General features: G+C 40.1%; 2 protein-coding genes across 2 annotated transcripts in view; one reads left to right on the forward strand and one right to left on the reverse strand.

Moving 5' to 3' along the window:
- Window positions 1-18,409, forward strand: obsl1a (obscurin like cytoskeletal adaptor 1a). The gene is made up of 25 exons (XM_086148351.1): window positions 1-424; window positions 1,250-2,485; window positions 2,719-2,988; window positions 3,135-3,395; window positions 3,760-4,065; window positions 5,274-5,540; window positions 5,621-5,896; window positions 6,028-6,142; window positions 6,286-6,446; window positions 6,589-6,861; window positions 6,968-7,243; window positions 7,339-7,614; window positions 7,727-8,002; window positions 8,085-8,360; window positions 8,464-8,733; window positions 8,820-9,086; window positions 9,161-9,430; window positions 9,559-9,825; window positions 10,553-10,819; window positions 11,382-11,494; window positions 11,667-11,820; window positions 12,006-12,167; window positions 13,320-13,424; window positions 13,510-13,776; window positions 15,237-18,409. The coding sequence occupies exons 2-25, from the start codon at window positions 1,309-1,311 to the stop codon at window positions 15,512-15,514; spliced, it is 6,630 nt and encodes a 2,209-aa protein (XP_086004477.1). The 5' UTR covers window positions 1-424; window positions 1,250-1,308; the 3' UTR covers window positions 15,515-18,409.
- Window positions 16,336-19,865, reverse strand: part of LOC147233498 (carboxy-terminal domain RNA polymerase II polypeptide A small phosphatase 1-like) — a 14,361-nt gene continuing 10,831 nt past the window's right edge. Inside the window, exon 7 of the mRNA XM_086148352.1 lies at window positions 16,336-19,132. Coding sequence (XP_086004478.1) covers window positions 19,004-19,132 — 129 coding nt within the window. The 3' untranslated portion in view covers window positions 16,336-19,003. The remainder of the gene's footprint in view (window positions 19,133-19,865) is intronic.

Genomic DNA, 19,865 nt, shown 5'->3' on the forward strand with positions numbered 1-19,865 from the left:
CCTCTAGCTCGCTCTCTCTCTTTCTCTTAAGCTGCCGGACAGTGACAGTATCTGGGCTGCCCTCCTGAATCTTTTTCGCCGACAGACTGCACTCATTTTTCTCTGAACCACCTCCATCTCCCAAACCAAGGAGTTACAAACAGGATCTGACGATCGGCCACCAAATTGGAATGTGAATTTTCAAAACACCAGCCAGTAAGGAAGAGGAGGCGCAAATAACAAGAATCAGCAAATAAAAACCAAAGGTAGAGAAAAAAAAATCAACTACAAAAAAAAAAAAAGCTGAAACATCTTGCTGAGGCTCATTTGCAAAGAACATTTAAATGACGCTCTGTACTCTACTGGTTGAAGAATTTTTCCAAAGGACCAATGAATTTGAAATAATGCAGGCTTAAATGATTGAAGAGGGCAACAAAGTACAAAGGTAAGTTTAACTTTAATGTTATTAAACATTTTTTATATCTGTAGATTAAATTAAAAATGTGTATTTCCTTATTCTAATGTTTCTTTCAGCTGAAAGAAAATATTGTCTTTGAGGGAACACTTGCTCAATGAGAACAAATAGATGAATAAATAAATGAATGGAAACATAGGGGAAAACTATTGTTGGACTCACATAAGATGCAAGAGAATCAAACCAATATTTGTCAATTCCCTGCTCTTTGTCAAGACAGAAGAACTTAAATGTAGGTTATGTGTAATTTGGGTTCCTATATATCCTGGGCATTTACACAGCCCCCCTTGCATTTTGAAGAAGGTCTCAGCCAGTCATACGTGTAACGTACATAATCATGCTCACATCGATGGGTCACTTCAATCTTAATGGCTTCAGGTGTGATTTGCTATCTGCCACATGCTGGCCAGTGTCTTTTTTTGGATGGACCACTTTATAAATACACCCTTCAATGACTAACAGCACCAACTGTGAGACAACTGAAAGTGGTTTATGTTTGTTTAAACTCCAATTTACTAAACCACTGAATATCCTTAAATAATCATAAAATGCGTAAGTAACTCAATTTCAACACCATTTGATTAATCTAGGGCATACTTCTAAATTTGTAACTTTGTTTTGAAAACATTTCCAAATTGAGCATGATTATTGACAAGGCTAGAATGTACAGAGGATAACGTATCACTTTAACCAACCTGTACTTCAACTAATATAATATAGTACTTTAGCATTTAATTTGTTAATTGAGGTTACGTAAGGTCATGTATACTGATATGTACATTTGTTTATTTCAAGATTATTTCAAGAAGATATCCTTTCTCAACATCAAACCATAGAGAAAAGGGGGCGTCATCATGGATATTTTTGGTGGAGCTCCTCGTGTTTTGGGCTATCCCCGGCCTGTGCTGGCACAGTGTGGCACCGATGCCACATTAAAGTGCCAAATTGATGGACATCCTAGTCCAGATGTGATTTGGGAGCGCAAAAACATCCAGATATCGTCTGAAGGACGCTACAATCTGTCTGTTGAGGGAAAAGTTTACTTGTTAACTATTACTGGAGTAACTGAGCAGGACGGTGGCCAGTACATCTGCAAAGCTAAAAACAACATTGGTGAAACCTACGCAGCAGCCACCCTCAAAGTTGAAGGGAATGTCCAAAATCAGGAAGAGGGGCAAAGGCAATTAAATGTCAATGGTGTAAAGCAACACCTAAAGGAAAAAAGAGAACTGGAAATGATACTGAATGGTGAGTGCACAATGCAAAATGGAAAACACAACGAGGAAGAGAATGCGGAGCAACTAAATGGGGATAACAGGCTCAAGTTCAGTGAAGACATTGATTCAACTTCTGATGGTAAACCAAGGTTCCTCATACGACCTCTCTCGCTAAGGGTGGACAGGGGCGAAGACGCTGCATTCTCCTGCAAGATCTGGGGCAGTCCTCTGCCAGAGGTGGTGTGGGAAAAAGACGGCAAGAAGCTGAATGACATTTTTGAGAGTGCCCACTACAGTGTGAGCAGTCAAGAGGGTGGCTGGTTTCAGCTCAAGCTCTACAGAACACGCAAGCAAGACAAAGGTGTCTACACGTGCAAAGCCATCAACTCCTATGGTGAAGAATTGGCTGGGGCAGTCCTCCTTGTTGAACATGTACCAGAGTGTGGAGAGAGTAAAACATCCTCAAATAGTCACAGCCAGTGGTCACCAAAGAACCTAGGGGGTAGGCTACGTTTGTCAAGGCTCGCAGATGAGCCAAAAGTCAGTGCATCCAAAGTCAAGAAGTTTGCAGTGGCTGAGGGGAAACATGCAAAGTTTCGCTGTTTTGTGACGGGAAAGCCAAAGCCAGACATCATCTGGAAGAAAGATGGAGTGCCCCTCGAGCCTGGGAGGCGTCATCTGATATTTGAGGACAGAGAAGGCTACTACACATTGAAGGTTTTGTACTGTAAGGTACAGGATACAGGGCTATATGTGTGTGCAGCATCAAATGCCCTCGGAAACACCCTCAGTGCTGTTCATCTGTCTGTCAAAGGTAAGACATTTTTCTCTTAAGCTGCTTACCAATAAAAATAACTGAACGCAACAAAAATTTCTCTTTAAAAATGAAAATAAAAATCAACGCGACAGTGTTTTTTTTTTTTCTTCGAAATGTCCATTTTTTTTTTTTTTTTTTTAAAGTAGAATAGAACAGGCCAGGCTAATTCCTGAATATTGGGTTATTTATGGATGAAATGACATACTTATTGAGTTAACATTGATCCTCAGGACCAACTGTGCGATTCCGTCGTCCACTTAAGGATGTGGAGGTCAGAGAGAGAGACGTTGCTGTGCTAGAATGTGAAGTTCCTAATGAGTCCGTCCCGGCTGCCTGGTACCTGGAGGACAAGAGACTGATGCCAAGCAGTAAATACAGAATGGAGCAGAAAGGTACCTGGCAAAGACTTACCATCAATGACGTTGGGATCGATGACGATGGAGTCTATCTCTGTGAGATTCCAGATGGATCAAAAAGCATTGCTGAGTTGACAGTAAAAGGTATGTCATATGAAAGTATTGTAGTCTACATCTTTGGCGAGTCCTAATAAAATTAGCTGGATCAGATAACACATTTTGTGGGTATACATCAGGAAGACCCATCATTAAATAGATCAATACACATGAATTTTTTTTTCCTCCCCCAGGCACTATCGTGCGAAAACTTCCACGTAAGCTGGAGGTGCTTGAGGGTGAGAATGCAGCTTTCTGTGTGGAGGTGGAGCACGATGACATGGATGCCCATTGGTTCAAGGATGGTTTTAAGTTGCACGAAACTCATCAGACAATCCTCAAGTCATTTGGCAAAACCCACATTCTGGTTTTTGTTAATGTTGCCTACCAAGACTCGGGGATGGTGACATTTGTCACTGGGAGCTCCAAGACCACGTCACGCCTCAAAGTCAAGGGTAAGTTTTTTTGTTTTTAGGATTTGTTTTAAAACATTTTAAAGATGTTTTATTCTTTTCATTATTGAGATGGTTTTGAGAGTTTGCAAATGTGAGGAAGTGTACAGTCATAGTAAGAGTAATATTGTTGAAGCTTTAAAATTGAAACAATGGAAAATAGTTGACAATACCCTTCACAATGTTCAGTGAATTACATGTTGATCATTTATGACTGGCTTCTCCAGTGCTATTAACAAAGATGTTAACAGTAAGGCAGTGCTGAGTTCCTAAGGTTTATAAATAGGGAGGTTCCATCTCCTTTTCAAATTAAACCTCTATTTTACAGCTTCTTCTTGAGACTTTATTCATATATTTCTACTTTTAGCTGCAAGACATTGCCCTCCTATCTGTCCCACTGAGGTCAAAATGGATGTAGATCGTCCTAACAGCGCCCTCCTCACCTGGGTACCCGCCCCAAACAGCCAGACCAGCACTCGCTCCATCTTTGTGGTGGAGAGACAGGAGGTGGGCTCACAGGAGTGGCAGAAGTGTTGCACCACAGAGAACACAACATCAGCTGAGGTCGCCGGTGATAACGTGCCTTGCGAGGGTGACTACCGATTCCGTGTCTGCTGCATCAACAAGTATGGTCGAAGCGGCCATGTAGAGTTTCCAACAGTTGTCCATCTAGGTAAGTTACTACCTGTGATACGGAAATGCACAATTCTATCAAACATGAACAATATTTCTTAAGAGAATTTGATTGTATTTTTACATATAGATACCAACAGAACAACATATTATCACTATAGTTCTTATATTTTTAATCGATTTTGTTGCGTTTCTGGAAGAATGTTTTTTTGCAAACTTTGTTTTGAGACTAGAGCAAGAGTCAACTGATTTAGAGTTTTCAACTTTTTAGCATGCATAAACACTGATATGATTGACTGTTTTGCACATGCTTAAAACTTAAAAACATTTCTTCACTTTCTGGGTATTTGGTGTTTCATATTCCTACACTAAAGAATCAGTCAGCAAATACTTCAGGATTAACAGTGGGACCTGCTCAGTTTGTCTGTTACATTATTGTCAAAGAGAAATTGTGGGGTTTTAGATTTCCTTGGAAACTCCAAAGAACTGTGTTTTGACTTTCCAGAAAACAGTAACCTTTTTGTTTTTGCTGGTCCCTTCAGGGGTTGCCATAGTGAATCAACCTCCTCCATCTAATTATATTCTCTGTATCCTCTTCTCTCACATCAACTCCCAGTTCGCTTTCACTACATCCATAAATCTTCTCTTTGGTCCTCCTCTCGGGCTGCCTGGAAGCATCGTTCAACCGATATATTCCCCATGCTTCCTCTACACGTGACTCAACTATCTCAGTCTGGCCTTTCTGATCTTATCGCCAAAACATTTAACATGTGCTGTCCATTTGACAGAAACACTCCCAAAACGATCCTCAACATTTTTACCTCCGCTAGTGCCATCTCTGCCTCCTGTCTTTTCCTCAACGCGATTTTCTCTAAATCACGCAGCAGACAAAGCTGGTCTCGCCACTGTCTTGTAAAGCCTTTTCTTTAATTCCAGCTAAAACTCTTTTATCACACATTGCCGCTGACATTTTTCTCCAGTCGCTCAAACCTCCTTGAACTTGATTCCTCACCTCTTTTCCACACTCTGCATTGCTCTGGACTGTTGACACAAAGTACTTAAAATCATACACGTGTGTTCTGTCTTGCTGCGACTAACCTTCATTCCTCTCCTTTCAGGAGCAAGCCTCATCCTCTCAAAGAGGATGCTATTAGACAGAAAATATTTGCAATGATTTGCAATGAAAAAAGATTGGTGAGAATAATGTATAACTTTTTGAAAAGTCCCCTTTCTATTTTACTCCTTTAGTTCCTGGGCCCAAGATACACGGAAACCTCCAGGGCTGCGAGGTCGCTGAAGGAGAGGATGCACACTTTTCCATTGAACTGTCAGCTTCGATGGTTGGAACCTGGTTTTTAAATAGTACTCAATTACAGCATGGAGGACGATTCTCTATCACACAGTCCCAAACAAAGCACTCTTTAGTTATTCACGAAACTCGTACAACAGAGGACACAGCAGAGATTACATTCATTGCAAATGGTGTCCGAGATTCAGCGGTTCTGAAGGTCAACTGTACGTATACACATTAGTTAAATGGTTATTAAAAGTTTTCATAGTGAGTCCAGCTGATTCATGTGATTGTATGGTTGCAGCTGCAGTGGTGAAGTTCAATCCTCTGTCAGAATTAGACAGCTATAAGAAGGTAGAGACTGGGGATGCCATCGTGCTCTACTGTGAGGTCTCCCACCCCTTTGCTAAAGTGTCCTGGTTCCAAAACGGAGAAGAACTCGAGGTGACCGATGGACTAAACATCCAGTCAGATGGGAATATGAGAAGGATTGTGATCCATTCAGCTAAACAATGTCACTCTGGAGTTTATACATGCAAAACTTCAGGGGACGTCATCAAGTTCAATGTTGATGTTGCAGGTAAAAGTCATTGAAATTGGATCCCCTGTCTAAGTAACTTTAAAACACGTGTCTCCTTTACTTCACTATTCCTGTTTACTATTAAAGTTGAACCAAGAGTTCCTGCTAACATGAATTCAATTCTATTTAAGGTCCTTCTGTGGAGTTCAGCCCAGCTTCAGAGGAAGACCTCCATAAGAGCAGCATGGAGTTTGATCCAGTGGTGCTGCTCTGCCATGTCTCCAAGGAGGATGCTGATGTTTTGTGGTAAGGAATGGAATGCAAATCAAATTATGATATTCTAAAATGTTGTTTTAAGTGATGTTTTAATCAGGAACCCATGTTAACTTAATAGTTACTGGTTAAGAATTAATATAAAACATTACGGGTCTGATTTGGTTGTGTCCTAGGTACAAGGATGGCCATGAGATCCAACCCAGTGACAACATCACACTGCAGGCAGAGGGAACAATGAGGAGGCTGATTATCCGATCGGCAGAAATCTCGGACGCTGGCAGCTATACCTGCCAGGCAGGATGCAACAGGATGGATTTCACCATAAATATAAGAGGTACATTGCCTGCTTTCCTTAGTGCATGATAGAATCCAGGGCAAAGAAAGGGAAGTAACTATGACTACATAAAGACTTTTTAAGAGAAATTGGCAATTTACATTCACTGGTTTCATTCTAAACCCTGTCTGTACAAACACAGATCCTCCAGTGATGATTGTAGAGCCTAAAGATGATGTTGTAATGGAGAGTTACATCTCAGAGGACACACACCTGCAGTGTGAGTTGTCTCGCTCCAGTGGAGAAGTTCAGTGGTTCAAAGATGGTGAGGAGATAGAGGAGAGCAGCAAACTCCAGCTGATATCTGAGGGTCCTTACAGGCGGCTGATCATCTTCAACAGTGCAGTGGAAGATGGTGGAGAGTACATTTGTGAAACAAATGGAGACTCTGTTTTCTTCCAGCTTACTGTCACTGGTGAGGTCTCTTCTGAATCAATTTTAGAATTTTTTTAAATGTAGTAAAAAGTACAATCAATATGATAGATGTTAGGTTACATTTAGATATCACCTTTCCTCACCAGAGCCACCAGTGCGGATAGTATCTCCCAGTGAGTCAGAAATTGAACTGAGCCATGTGGCTTCCTCAAAGCTGGATCTCAGCTGTAAGATCTCCCAGTCAAACGCAGATGTTAAGTGGTACAAAGATGGCCTGGCTGTAGTTCAGGGTCCGAACATAATCCTGGAGGAAGAAGGGGTCCTGCGTCGGTTGGTTATACCAATGACCACTGTTGACGACACAGGAGAGTACGTATGTGACACTGAAGATGACTCTGTCACTTTCCTAGTGACTATTAAAGGTAGGAATGAAGAACATAAAGGTAACGAATGACCATGAATCTATGTAGTACGGTTACTCGATTTCTGATAACACATTCCTTTTTTTTTAACACAGAGCCACCTGTGACTATAAGTAATACCAAAGATACAGTTGAAGAAATGAAGAGTTTTGCTGGGAAACCAATTATTCTGGAGGTCAAAGTGTCTCGGCCCAATGCAGAGGTGAAATGGTGGCTAGAAGGGAGAGAAATAGAGGAGAGTAGTAAAATGGCTATCACAGAAGACGGGTTAATCCGTCGTCTGACCATTATCTCTCCCTCTCCTGAGGATTCTGGGAAATATACTTGTGACGCTGGGGATGACAGACTTGATTTCCAGGTCGAAGTGTCAGGTGAGAGGCCATGCCAAACCAATTATTGTAACCCATATAGTGAAATTACTTTTAAGAAATACTTGACAACAGTGTGTGACATAAATGTTGGTATGTGATTCTGCACTTTTAGAGCCTCCGGTAAAGATCTTAAAGAAGTCTGAGATGAAAACAAACATTAGATCATTGATGTCTGATGACATTGTGCTGGAGTGTGAGCTCTCCAGAAGTAATGCCCAAACCAAATGGTATAAGGATGGTTCTCGTATTGAGGGAGGTGAAAGGTTTTGCGAGGAGGAAGAAGGTGCTTTCCGCTCACTTGTCATCCTCAATGCTGAACTTGGGGACTGTGGAGAGTATTTCCTGGATGCGGTAGATGATAATATCAGCTTCAATGTTACCGTGGAAGGTAAAGTAGTTGTAACATTTTTTTATGCATATTTTGATAAACATGTTGCTTATAACTTTTCTTCTTTCTACTGTTGTCTCAGAGCCTCCAGTGGCCATTGTCGGCAACTCAAAGGACACAGACTTTCAGGAATTGGAGGCAGGCGATGATCTGATTCTAGCCTGTGAGGTTTCCCGTGCCAATGCCTCGGTCCACTGGTACTGCAATGACAGGTTGCTTGCTAACGACTCACATACCTGCATTGAGTGCTATGGAACCTTAAGGAAAATTATCATTGCAAATGCTCAGCCTTCAGATTCTGGGAAATACATTTGTGATGCAGTGGATGATCAGATGATCAGCATTGTTAGAATCAAAGGTAAAACTTGATGTAAAATAAAAGACAATCTGCACTTGTGCAAAGAAGTGATACTTAGCGTTGCACACACAAAGTCCCTTTGTTCTCTTCTTTTAATTAAAAGAGCCTGCAGTTACATTTGTCAACAAGGAGGAGGACATTGTCATGACTGGTTATGAAGGTGAAAATGTGACCATGACAAGCTATGTGACAAAGGACAGCGCTGTGGTGCGCTGGCTAAAAGACTGGACGCCTGTTGAAGGTGAGCGCTTCCAGGCACTCATCGAAGGCCATAAGCGCGCTCTCACCATCCAACCTCTGAGGCGTTCTGATGCTGGCGAGTACACCTGTGATGTCAACACTGACCAAATTCACTTCAGCCTGCTGGTAAAAGGTAAATATTTTTTGTTTCATTGCCATCTGACAGTATTTTAGGCAAACGTGATTTGGTCAAAAAACTTTGGGACATTTGTATTGCAGAAATGAGAATAAAGTTTGTGAGGCTGTTGCAAGACACTGTGGCCCATGCTGATGGCATGGTGACCCTTCGCTGTGAGGTGTGCAAGCCCAAAGCTGATGTTCAGTGGCTGAAGAATGGGGAGGAGGTGGTTCCAAACAGAAGGTTTTCTGTAAGAGCAGATGGAGTTGAGCGAAGTTTGACCATTCATCGTTTAACAAGAGAGGATGCTGGGGAGTATGCCTGTGAGTCCAGAGATGACAGAACGGTGGCAAAGCTAAGAGTTGACAGTAAGTATGACTGGAATGTTTGGTTATTTGTTCCATGAGACAGCCGGCTCATAAATTTTCTTATGTGTCCTTAGTGCCTCGGGTAGTGGAGTTTCTCACAGAGCTCCACAACACCACTGTGCTCGAAGGAGAAGATGCTGTGTTTAAATGTGTGGTCTCGCCAGAAGATGTTCACTTGGTTTGGCTAATGGACAACGAGGTCATCACCTTTGGAGACCGTTTCAAGGCCACCCAAAATGGCCTATGCCATACCTTGATTATAAAGAAGTGCCAGATGTTGGACTGCTCCAAAATCACAGCAGAGGCAGAAGGAACGATGAGCAAAGCCAACCTTAAAGTCCAGGGTAGGAATATTGTTGGATGGCAAAGAGAGTATGCAGTCTTGACTTGCCTTTACTTTAGGACCACAGCAGAAATTGCGATGGAATTTGAACGTTTTGACCTTTATTTCTGTTTACTATTGTATTTGCAGAGTCTCAGGTAATGTTTTGTAAAAGAATGGACGTTGTTATGGCAGAGGAGTTCGGTGACGCCACCTTGGAGACAGAGATCACCTTTGAGACAGGCGAGGTCCAGTGGATGAGACAGGGCGTGGTCATCCAGCCTGGTCCCCGATACACACTGACCCAGGATGGTTGTAAACGAAGTCTGACCATTCATAATCTGAATCTGTCAGACCGAGGAACCTACCGCTGTGAAACTCTGCATGATCGGACCCAGGTCAAACTCAATGTAGAGCGTAAGTGATCCAAAGAGGACCTAAAGACTTCGTTTTATGTTTTGTAACATGTCTTTGTAAAAATGACATATAGCATAGGCGCATATTGGTTGTACATGTACAAACACAGTATATGTATATGTATATATATATATACATATATATATATATATATATATATATACATATATATATATATATAAACACACACACACACACACACACACACACACACACACACACACACACACACACACACACACACACAGGGTCACAGGGATGCTGGATCCCATTCCTGCTGTCATTGGCCAAGAGGCAGGGTACACCCTAGATATATGCATACACTTGAAATTCAAGATAAATGTGCTAAATTGGACTTGCAAATAAAAAAGGTTCTCTGTACAGTATATAATATTGTGCATACCAAAATCATTTTTCCATCATGTATTTTTTTCATGCCACAGTCAAGTAGATGCCAATAGTTGTCCTGATAGTGAGAAAAGATTCGGAAACATATCGATATGAAAACAGGCTAACAGGATAACATGTGTCATTTTTGTTTCAAAATCCAAAGGTACTAAATTTGAACTACCTTTTCGACCTTGAAGCTCTGATTGTGCACTTAGCAGGAAATGTGTCAGCCAGGACTTCAAACTGTATAACCTCCTGCTCTGCTTACCTCTAATAAGACTCATAAAAAGATCTTCCACATATGTAAATTTGAAATCACATTTCTCATTCAATCCAGCCCGTAAAATCTCCATCCGTAAAGGCCTGATCGACCAAGAGACCTTTGAACGAGAGACTGCATCCTTTGAGGTGGAGCTATCGCATATGGACGTGGAAGGCATATGGCAGAAGGATGGCATAAGAGTGAAACCAAACAACCAATTTCGGGTGAGCACCAACGGACTAGTTCATGGCCTCACCTTGTCCAACCTAACCCTTGAAGACACGGGAACCATCACCTTCTCAGCTGAAGGGGTCCGCACAACAGCCAGGCTCATGGTCAAAGGTAAACACAGCCAGATACCTCAACATTTCTATTAATGCATAAAAAAGGAATTTCTAAGATCACTGTATTCTACCAATGCATAATGTATACATAAGGAGAATAATTAAGATATAGGACGAAAGATGATTTAAAAAAGGAAAATATTTTCTTCTGAAAAGTAAAAAAATTTTTTTTTGGTTTCAGGTGAGCAAAGAAAATATTGAACAGATTATTTTGTCTCTGGCAAACTGTCATTTATTCACTGAATGATAAATTCAACTATTCAAGGAAAGTACACTAGTTATAAGTGGAGGTACTTCATGTACTTCACTTAATTTTGACAAATATGTTTTTTTCTTTTTATACTTTTATACTTCAACTCCTTCCCATGTCCGATTTCAACATATATCATTGAAGAAATCATTGGTCTATTAGACGTCAATTTTCGACCATCTTAACAAGGCTCTTTTACTGATCAACTTAGAAATCATCAGCAGAAAGTCAAGAGTATTTGAAATGTCTTTCATTTTGGTACTTTAACCAAAATGAACAGTCTGAATGCTTGTGCTGATTTCTTTGACAGAAACACCAGTTACCATCCTAAAAGCACTGACTGATGTCAGCATAGAGGAAGAATTTCCAGCCACCCTGGAGTGTGAATTTTCCAGACAGAATGTTGAAGTCAGATGGCTGAAGGTAACCACATCATCTATTTAGTAAAAAACCCTGTGTTAGTCACAAAGGATTTGACAGCATCACGTTTTTCTCCTCCTAAAGCCTGAGAAATACTTGTGACTCTAAAGCCTGAGAAATACTTGTGACTCTAAAGCCTTAGAAATACTTGTCACTCTTACCTTTTTTGAGTCAGAACGGGACAGAGCTCAAGCCGGGAAAAAACTGTCGGATCTACTCAATGGGGCGGAAGCGGTATTGTCAGATCCTGCAGTGCTCCCAGTCCGATTCTGGGGTCTACACCTGTGACGCAAGGGATATTAACACTTTCTGTTCACTGGAGGTTTATGGTAAGATTCTAAACATGCTTATTCCCAAAGAATGTTCAGACTTCAAAATGATTAATTTTGTTCTTCTGGAGTGCAATGAAGTTAACTTGTACAACAACTCCACCTGGTGGTTCAAAAAGGCGGTACTTTGATATGTTATAGCAGGGTACCCATGTCTCCAAACCACTCATTTTCTGACCCCACAGAGCACAAGTTAGAGATTGTGAAGACTCTGGAGGACCTCTATATCAAAGAGGACCAGAATGCCGTCTTCATGTGTGAGGTTTCTCTGGAAGATGTGCATGGAGAATGGTTTAAGGATGGCCACAAAATCCGTCCCACTAGTACCATCAAGATTCGCACTGAAGGTCAGACTCTGTGGTTGAATGACTGTAAAATAAAGGTATTTAGAGCCGGGACCAGGCGCTGTCTGTAACACCCACACAGTAACTAGCATCGTTTGAAATACATATTTCACATTTTTCAGAGACTTTGGAGCCATTAAAAGTATTATTTTGTTCGCAATTTCATCAAGTGACGCTTATGAAAATATATCAAGCTTCAACAATGCTGAGATGAACTTGCAAGTTCTAAATGACGCCCCCTCAAAAAAAGGAAAAAAATCAAAAGTGCATGAAGTCAATGATACAAGGAATCAAAAACTGTGGTTAAATATAAACCAAAAGGAAATAACATAAATAAAGAACAGACTTTACTTTCAATACCGATGATACAAGTTTTAACATCATAAATACTGTTCTCTGTTTTCATTAACGCTGTAACGATAGTGAGATACCATTTCCTGTTTCAGACAGTTAAGCTACTTTAACTTTAAAAGGTGGCCAACATCCATCAATAATTATACTATGATACTGTGTCTCCAAATGAATTCAAATTGATTATTTTTCCGAGCATCTCCGATGCACCAGGCATCATTGAGCTGCTTTGTTTTATCGACGAAACTAAATGAAAATAATCTAGAACCCATCACACACAAGTCTTAGTCATGGTGGTCATGTTGCTAGTCCAGTATAAACAGTGTTCCAGTGTAAACAATGTATAACTATCACGACTGTATAAATACAAATGAATTCAAAATATCCAAAACATTAGACACACACACACATATATATATATATATGTATGTGTATATAGTAGTGAATGTTGGGGTTTTTGTTGACATGTGTTTTCTGTGTGATTTTGGGGTTGCTGTTAATTATGAGTATGGTTTGGGGTGCAATGATTTTTTTTTTTTTTTTTACCAGGAATTGAGCGAGAACAGTTAGTTGTATTGCAGGCTTACGTGGCGTGGCTGTGGCCAACATCAGCTATTGCTCATTTAACAGATGTTTTACCATCACCCGGGTGTTTCCCTGACTAAAACGCAATTTATACATATATATATATATGACAAAAAAGAAGGTGCCAATTGTTGAAAAGATCTTACATCCTATAACATACATTTTCTTGTACTTCTGCACTTTCGTTTCTGTATCACTTCAAATTTCTTTCTCTGTCAGGGACCAAACACTTCCTTCTCATGTGTAGCATCAAACCTGAAGATGCTGGAGAAATCCGATTTGTAGCCAGGGACGTTGAATCAACAGCTTACTTGGAGGTCGAAGGTAAAGTCAGATTTGCTCTTTATGTTGAATTGTCCTCTTTTTTTTTTTCATGTCAATAAACCGCAGTCGATTCTGTTCATTTCAGAACTCCCAGTTTCCATTGTCAAGCAACTGCGAGACAAAACAGCCCTGGAGAGGCACCGTGTCATTCTTGAATGCACTGTTTCCTCTCCTCGCTGTAGTGCCAACTGGTACAAGGGCCAGGAGGAGCTGGTCCCTTCAGATCGAGTGGACATCCTAGTCGACGGCTGTTGCCACAAGCTGGTGATCCAGCAGGTGATGGTGGAGGATGAGGGCACCTACAGTATCGAGGTTGGGGAGCACACATCTAGAGCCAAACTCATGGTGGAAGGTAAATATAAGGCTTTACTGGCACAGATGATCTAGATTGGGCGCTGACTAAGACCAGGGACACCAGCAAATGACCAAACCTTAAAAACTATTTTCATTTTCATTCATTCATTCATTCATTCAATATGTAGAAAGCTAATCTCAGTCAGTGTTTTGGACCCTATCCATTGGATTCATTGGATTAATGGGGTTGTTCACCTTGGACTGGACACCAGGCGATCGAAAGGCCACATATAGACATAAAGTACAACAGTATGGTCCCCAATGAACCCACTGCGTGTTGTGGTATTGTTGGAGGACATCATGAAACCTGGAGCAAACCCAAGCAGAACATGCAAACCACAAACTACATTCAAAGTCAGTATATTTCCCACTCCTGTTGAATCGTATCCCCAACGTTCCCTGCAGTTAACCCTGACCAGCTGTGTGATTCCGGTGGAAGGAACAGACTTGTGACTCTTACCAGCTGCTCCGCGACCGTCGACCTTTCCAAACCATCCACTGCGCGGATTGTGTTTCGATATTTCCGCTTGAATGTGTTTTGTATGAGGTGTCACCTGAGGTGATCTGGGTGACGGTCCCGCAGTTTTCTCCCAGCAGACCTCCCGGAGAAGCGGACAGATTTGTCCTCTAGCGCCGTTCAGTTTGACCGCATGACCATATCCGGCATTAGCATATTTTGCTAACATTAGCAACGATGTCCGAAGATGTCAGTCATAACCAAGCAACTTTGCTTTCGTCGAAATGTCCCCGTCTTGAATTTATATTTATATATAAACTTTTTAAAGTAAAATTACATTACTGTAGTGGAGACGGGATTCAGTCTCTGACTTTTCCACGCCTGCCAACCCCTTGTCCCAGAGTATAGGTAACGAGAACAGGTAACAATTCGCCCTGATAATAGGATGTGATGGGATGAAGAAAAAAACAAACACATAAAAATCAAAACATTTTTTTTTTCAAAACGACAACGACCAACAAGACCTATAATACACCAAGATAAAATTTTGTCATGTCTACTTAATGATAGCTATCTATATCATTTTGCAGTAATAATATGTCACTTATCAGACCTCATTACCCGCTGTGTTTCCAATAGTATTTTCTTCCAGAATATCATCCGTCATCTGCCCCATGATTTTGGTTTGGGTTTGCTTAGATGGAGCACTCTGAACGCTTTCGAAAGTGCATGAAAAATCAAATCAAATAAATGCAGAAAATCTTAAACCTTGAAACGCAGATTCCAACAGTTATCACATCAAGGTTTATACTGCAGCAAAGTTGCTTTTCAACTTTGAGTTGTTTTTGATTGACTGAGTAAAAGTTCCCTGGTCTCCTTCCTGTGGAAGGCAGAGGCACTTTGTATACATGCAGCGCAAATGACAAGGTTTCACTTTTCAATGTGGAAAACGCTTTTGAAATTTTATGAAATATATAAAGTGTGTGCTCCTTGCTCTGCAGCCCAGGCCCTGGTGATGATCACAGAGCTGGACGACCAGGAGGTGAAGGAGCATGACCCAGTGACTTTTCAGTGCGAGGTGTCTGTCGCCATCAACAAACCTCCAGTTTGGACTCTGAATGGAGAGAATCTTGTCCAGGGCCCCTCCGTTCGCCTTGAAAATCACGGGACAGTCCACAAACTCACCCTGAAGAACACAAGTGTGGACATGTGCGGGCTGGTGAAGTTCACGATTGGCAAGGCCAAGAGCAGCGCCACGCTCACTGTGCTGGAGGAATAGACCGATGAAGTAGGGATGGAGAAAGGTTGAATGTAAAAATAACACTCTAAAACACTTTAAATGTATATTGTGTTTGGCAGGCCTGCACTTCAAAGGCCATGTGTCAGATTCAACATTTTAAGCCAATTATTCCTTTTTAAATCTGTGATTATCTTTATTTCCCTGGTAAATTTTTCTAGTTCTTCTATTGTCATTAAAATCCCTAAAAGTAAAGGGTTTTCTCATATATGCTTTGTTTTTTTCCTCCTTGTGCATGTCCATTTGTTCAAAATCCAGGTCCGAGTATACATTTAAAATCAAAATTGGATATCTATATTAGAATACTGAACTAGAAGAAGTATTCAAAAATAAGTCTAAAAAGGAGCACAACAGATGTTTTGAACAGTTTTTGTAATTTGTTTTTAAACTGCATTTAAGTATCAAACAGTCGGAGAGCCTGACAAATATTGACCTTTTTTTGTAGAAAAAACAGAACTTTCTTGTCTGACAGTTTCATACATTTGCTCTGATTCTCTGAAATGATAAAATAACAATCTTGGTAATTAGTATGACACTTTCATGGACTTCTAGAAACATTTAAATACAAGAATATGTATACATTTCATACTTTGTCCTCTGAAATTTTCATTTTAGTTTTTCTATGAAAAATGCCTTTTCTATGTCTTTAGTAATTTGATTATTTTCCCAGTTCAGAGATGTTTGAATATTTTTCTCCTTTTTTTTCCCCAATTTGAGATTGCTATCATAATGTTGTCCAAGAATATTAAAGTCAGAAAATGAATTATGTCTGAGCAAAGACTTAGTGACGAGACAAGCAACACTTGTGCTGTCATTCTTTTAGCATTTATGGAAAATGGCATTATTACATACAGTGAAAGTCCATATATGACTTGATAAAACTGGACAAAAATTAGGTTACATCTATTCAAATCACGAGTACAGTAACATGAATATTCCATATATTAATGACATTTGTTTGCTTAATTGCTGTGCAAAACAAAATCTCATCTCAAAAAATCTACTGAATGTGTGAGAAGTACAGTATCGGCGAATGGGCCCTGTAGTGACACACTTGTTCATGTAATCACATGACTGACAGCTTCCTATAAATATCATCCTCTCATCCAATGATTTCCAGGTTATCTGCATGACATGGCTCCACTGAAACACATTTACAAATATTTACCCTGTTATGTGCCTACAACAGTGAGATACTATCCTTTTAGTCATGTGCTGGTGTTTCTGATCCATGTATTACCTGTTAATATATGAGGTAACAACCAGGTTTTGAATGATAACAGCAAAGAAACAATGTTTCCTATTTGGAAACAGTAAATATTGTATCAGATGATCACTCATTGGCAAGAAACAAGAAAAAAGGAAATTTAAAAATGAAAAAGGCTAATTTGATTGACAAGAATCTGTTAAACATGAACAAATATTGTAGTAACTCTTAATGTAATAGATTTGTCATCCCTGCTCCATCTTGGTGAAGTTGCTTTGCAAGCCAGTCATATAGGCTTTTAGTCAAATCCACCGTCTCATTCATCAGTGTCAACGCACACTATTGTCGATGCATAAGTGAAATAATAGAGAGAAAAGACTCTTTAGAAGCTCCATTAAACTGACCACACAAAAGGATTGCATTGCTGGAGAAACTGAGCAAAAACATCATGCAAAGCTACAAAAATACAGACTGTGTGCCACACTCATCTGGTCTCTATTTTAAGAGCAATTCCACCCCGAATGCACTGCAACACATCATGTTCAGCATGACAGAAAGACAATGGTTATTCATATTGTTAGTTAACCTGTTTTAATTGGCCTTTATCAGAGTAATGAAAATGAACTGATCAGTTTGCTTTATGTTTACTTCTCATGAAGACCCAGGCAGATGCAAAGAACATTAACTTGTTTAAATGCAGGTTGAATTAACTTGTGTTATTGTTCAATTTTGTCGATGAAATTATGCACCTTTGTCATTGCTTTAAATGAAAAATGAAGCACATGCAATACTGGATTCAGCTGTTTTTCAGCTTCTCAACAGTATTATGCTGATCTGCCAAATCACAGAAAAAAAATACAGTAAATCGTTGATTACTGACTGTGTTGATGATTTCAGGGTGGATTTCTCCTTTATTTTGGACTAAATTAAACCACTTTGTATGTTAAAATGTGTGCCTAATCACCAAGCATCAACACCTCACACATCCTTGACCCCGCATGGCAGTTTCCACGGACACAGACGCTTTTATTCCACAGAACTGAAATTATTTCCACCATTTGTGTACCGCTTAGGAACAATAACACAGAAAGCTGTACTTTATAAGGACCCCACTGACAAGCTAAATATTAACTTTTTTTTTGCACCGTACAACATTCATTCACTGCTCAGATGCAGCCTGTCAATAAAACTTAAGTTGTGCGTGTGGCTTCAAAAAAGTAGGTTAACCTGTCAAGTGGTCTTTTTGTAGAATGAGAATATCACTTTAACGGTCTTAGAGATCCTGAGTCCTTTCCGTGTTTTTGGGGCTTCGTTGGTTCGTTGCTGAAGGAGATGTAACACAGTGAGTCAATTTGTACTTGCAGTTTTTCTTAAAAAACATTTTAAAAACTTTTAGAGCAATCGAGTTACTTTAAAATTCTTTTAATCTCTCACAGACATTCTGTTTCTCTCCTGAGTATAGTAATTATTGTGATGCAAAATACTAGTGGATTTTCAAAACGGTTCACCATCGCACTGAAGGTGTATACAAATTGTACTATAATCAGTTTTTACAACGGGAAACCTACAATAGATTACTTGTAAAGTGCTGTCAAATTAAATTGTAGTAATCTAGGTATTTAACATCTTTTGATTAGATTAGAATTTGCCTTTTTGATTGGCTTGTCAACAGCACTGCCAGATTATCATAATTTCTTAAAAATACAAAAATGGCACTGCCGTTAAATGCCTTGCCTACAAATAGTGGGACAAAATTAGGCTATGTGAAAAACATATTGCTCTTCCATAAAGTTTAAAAGGCATCTTGAGTGCATATACACCATCTGGTACTTCAACAACAAAACTGATATTTATTTGAATGTAAACCTTTCTGCAGTTTTTCCTCCAACTGAATCCTGTGCTGGTTTGAAGAGTCTGCCTGCTTGGCTCAGTCTACATCCAGAGGATTCATGGCTGCAAGTGACCCTGCAGGACTGTCCTCAAATATCCACCCATCCACACACTCAATTGGCTGGTTCATAGCGATTTACACGGATAAAGGCAATTTTCAGGCAGTTGTCAGGCTGACCAGGCAAGGATGACACTGGTCAAAGTCACGATATAGTCCCTGCAGTGATCTGAGTTAGATACTGGGGAGCTGAGGGCTGTCAGCTGTGAAGCAGTCTGTGATCAGGTGGGCAGTGAAAGCTGAAGCCTCACTGGTGTCTGTGTTAACTGTTTTTGTACGCTGTTTGTTTTGAGGTGAGATGAAAAGTCCAACACTGTTAGCTTGCGGTCCCTTGATGCTTGAGGACTGTGTAGACATTATCCACTTTGCTCAGCCTTTCGAAGAATGGGATGAGGTCCAGCAGCTCTGTGTCAGACATGTCATCAAACCAGGAGGCTACAGGCACCTAGAAGAAATTACACACTATCAGCAATGGAAACAGAACGCATTGGTCAAATTCCGCTACCGCACTGATCTTTTTCTTTTTTTATAGACCGCCTAATCAAATCATATTATAATTGAGAAAACATCAAGACTGAGTCCCTATTTCCAGCTCTAACGGTATGAAGTTGCTTCCTGAGGTGACGCGTAAAAGGACTGCCTGTTGGTTGGCCACTGACTCTCTCACCTGTGCCTGCCACAGACGCCTGCTATTTTCCATTTGCTTTGTTTGTTTGTTTAGTTGTACCTTACAGCTGTCGCCATACCAATATTTAATGCATCCACCAATAAAAACAGGTTTTGTCGTAACAGATTCATAACTGGTTTAAATATCTGTGTGAAGTAGTGAAACAAGGACTTAAGAAGACACAAAAAAAGGATCCCTCAAAAAAGAATTTGTTGTTCTGATAGAACAGGAGTAGATATTTCTACACATTTTGTGAATGCTTGTTAACCCTCGAAAAAAAAAAACTACAGCTTTATGTAAGATTCTGATATGTGACATAATATCCAGATAGTTAATCGAAATCAATTGTCAGACACAGTGCACACTAAGCTATATGCAATAAGCATGCAGCTTTTTATAGCATCAAAATAAAAGATCGGTCTGTTTTTTTTTGATACGACTCACTGGTGACTAACCGACTTAACATCAGTTTACTCACGTCATTTATATATGATTTGCAAACAATGATATT

Source organism: Fistularia commersonii, chromosome 6, assembly GCF_037954325.1.
Source record: "Fistularia commersonii isolate RoL2024-O1a breed Wild chromosome 6, RoL_Fcom_v1.0, whole genome shotgun sequence".
Classification (NCBI taxonomy): domain Eukaryota; kingdom Metazoa; phylum Chordata; class Actinopteri; order Syngnathiformes; family Fistulariidae; genus Fistularia; species Fistularia commersonii.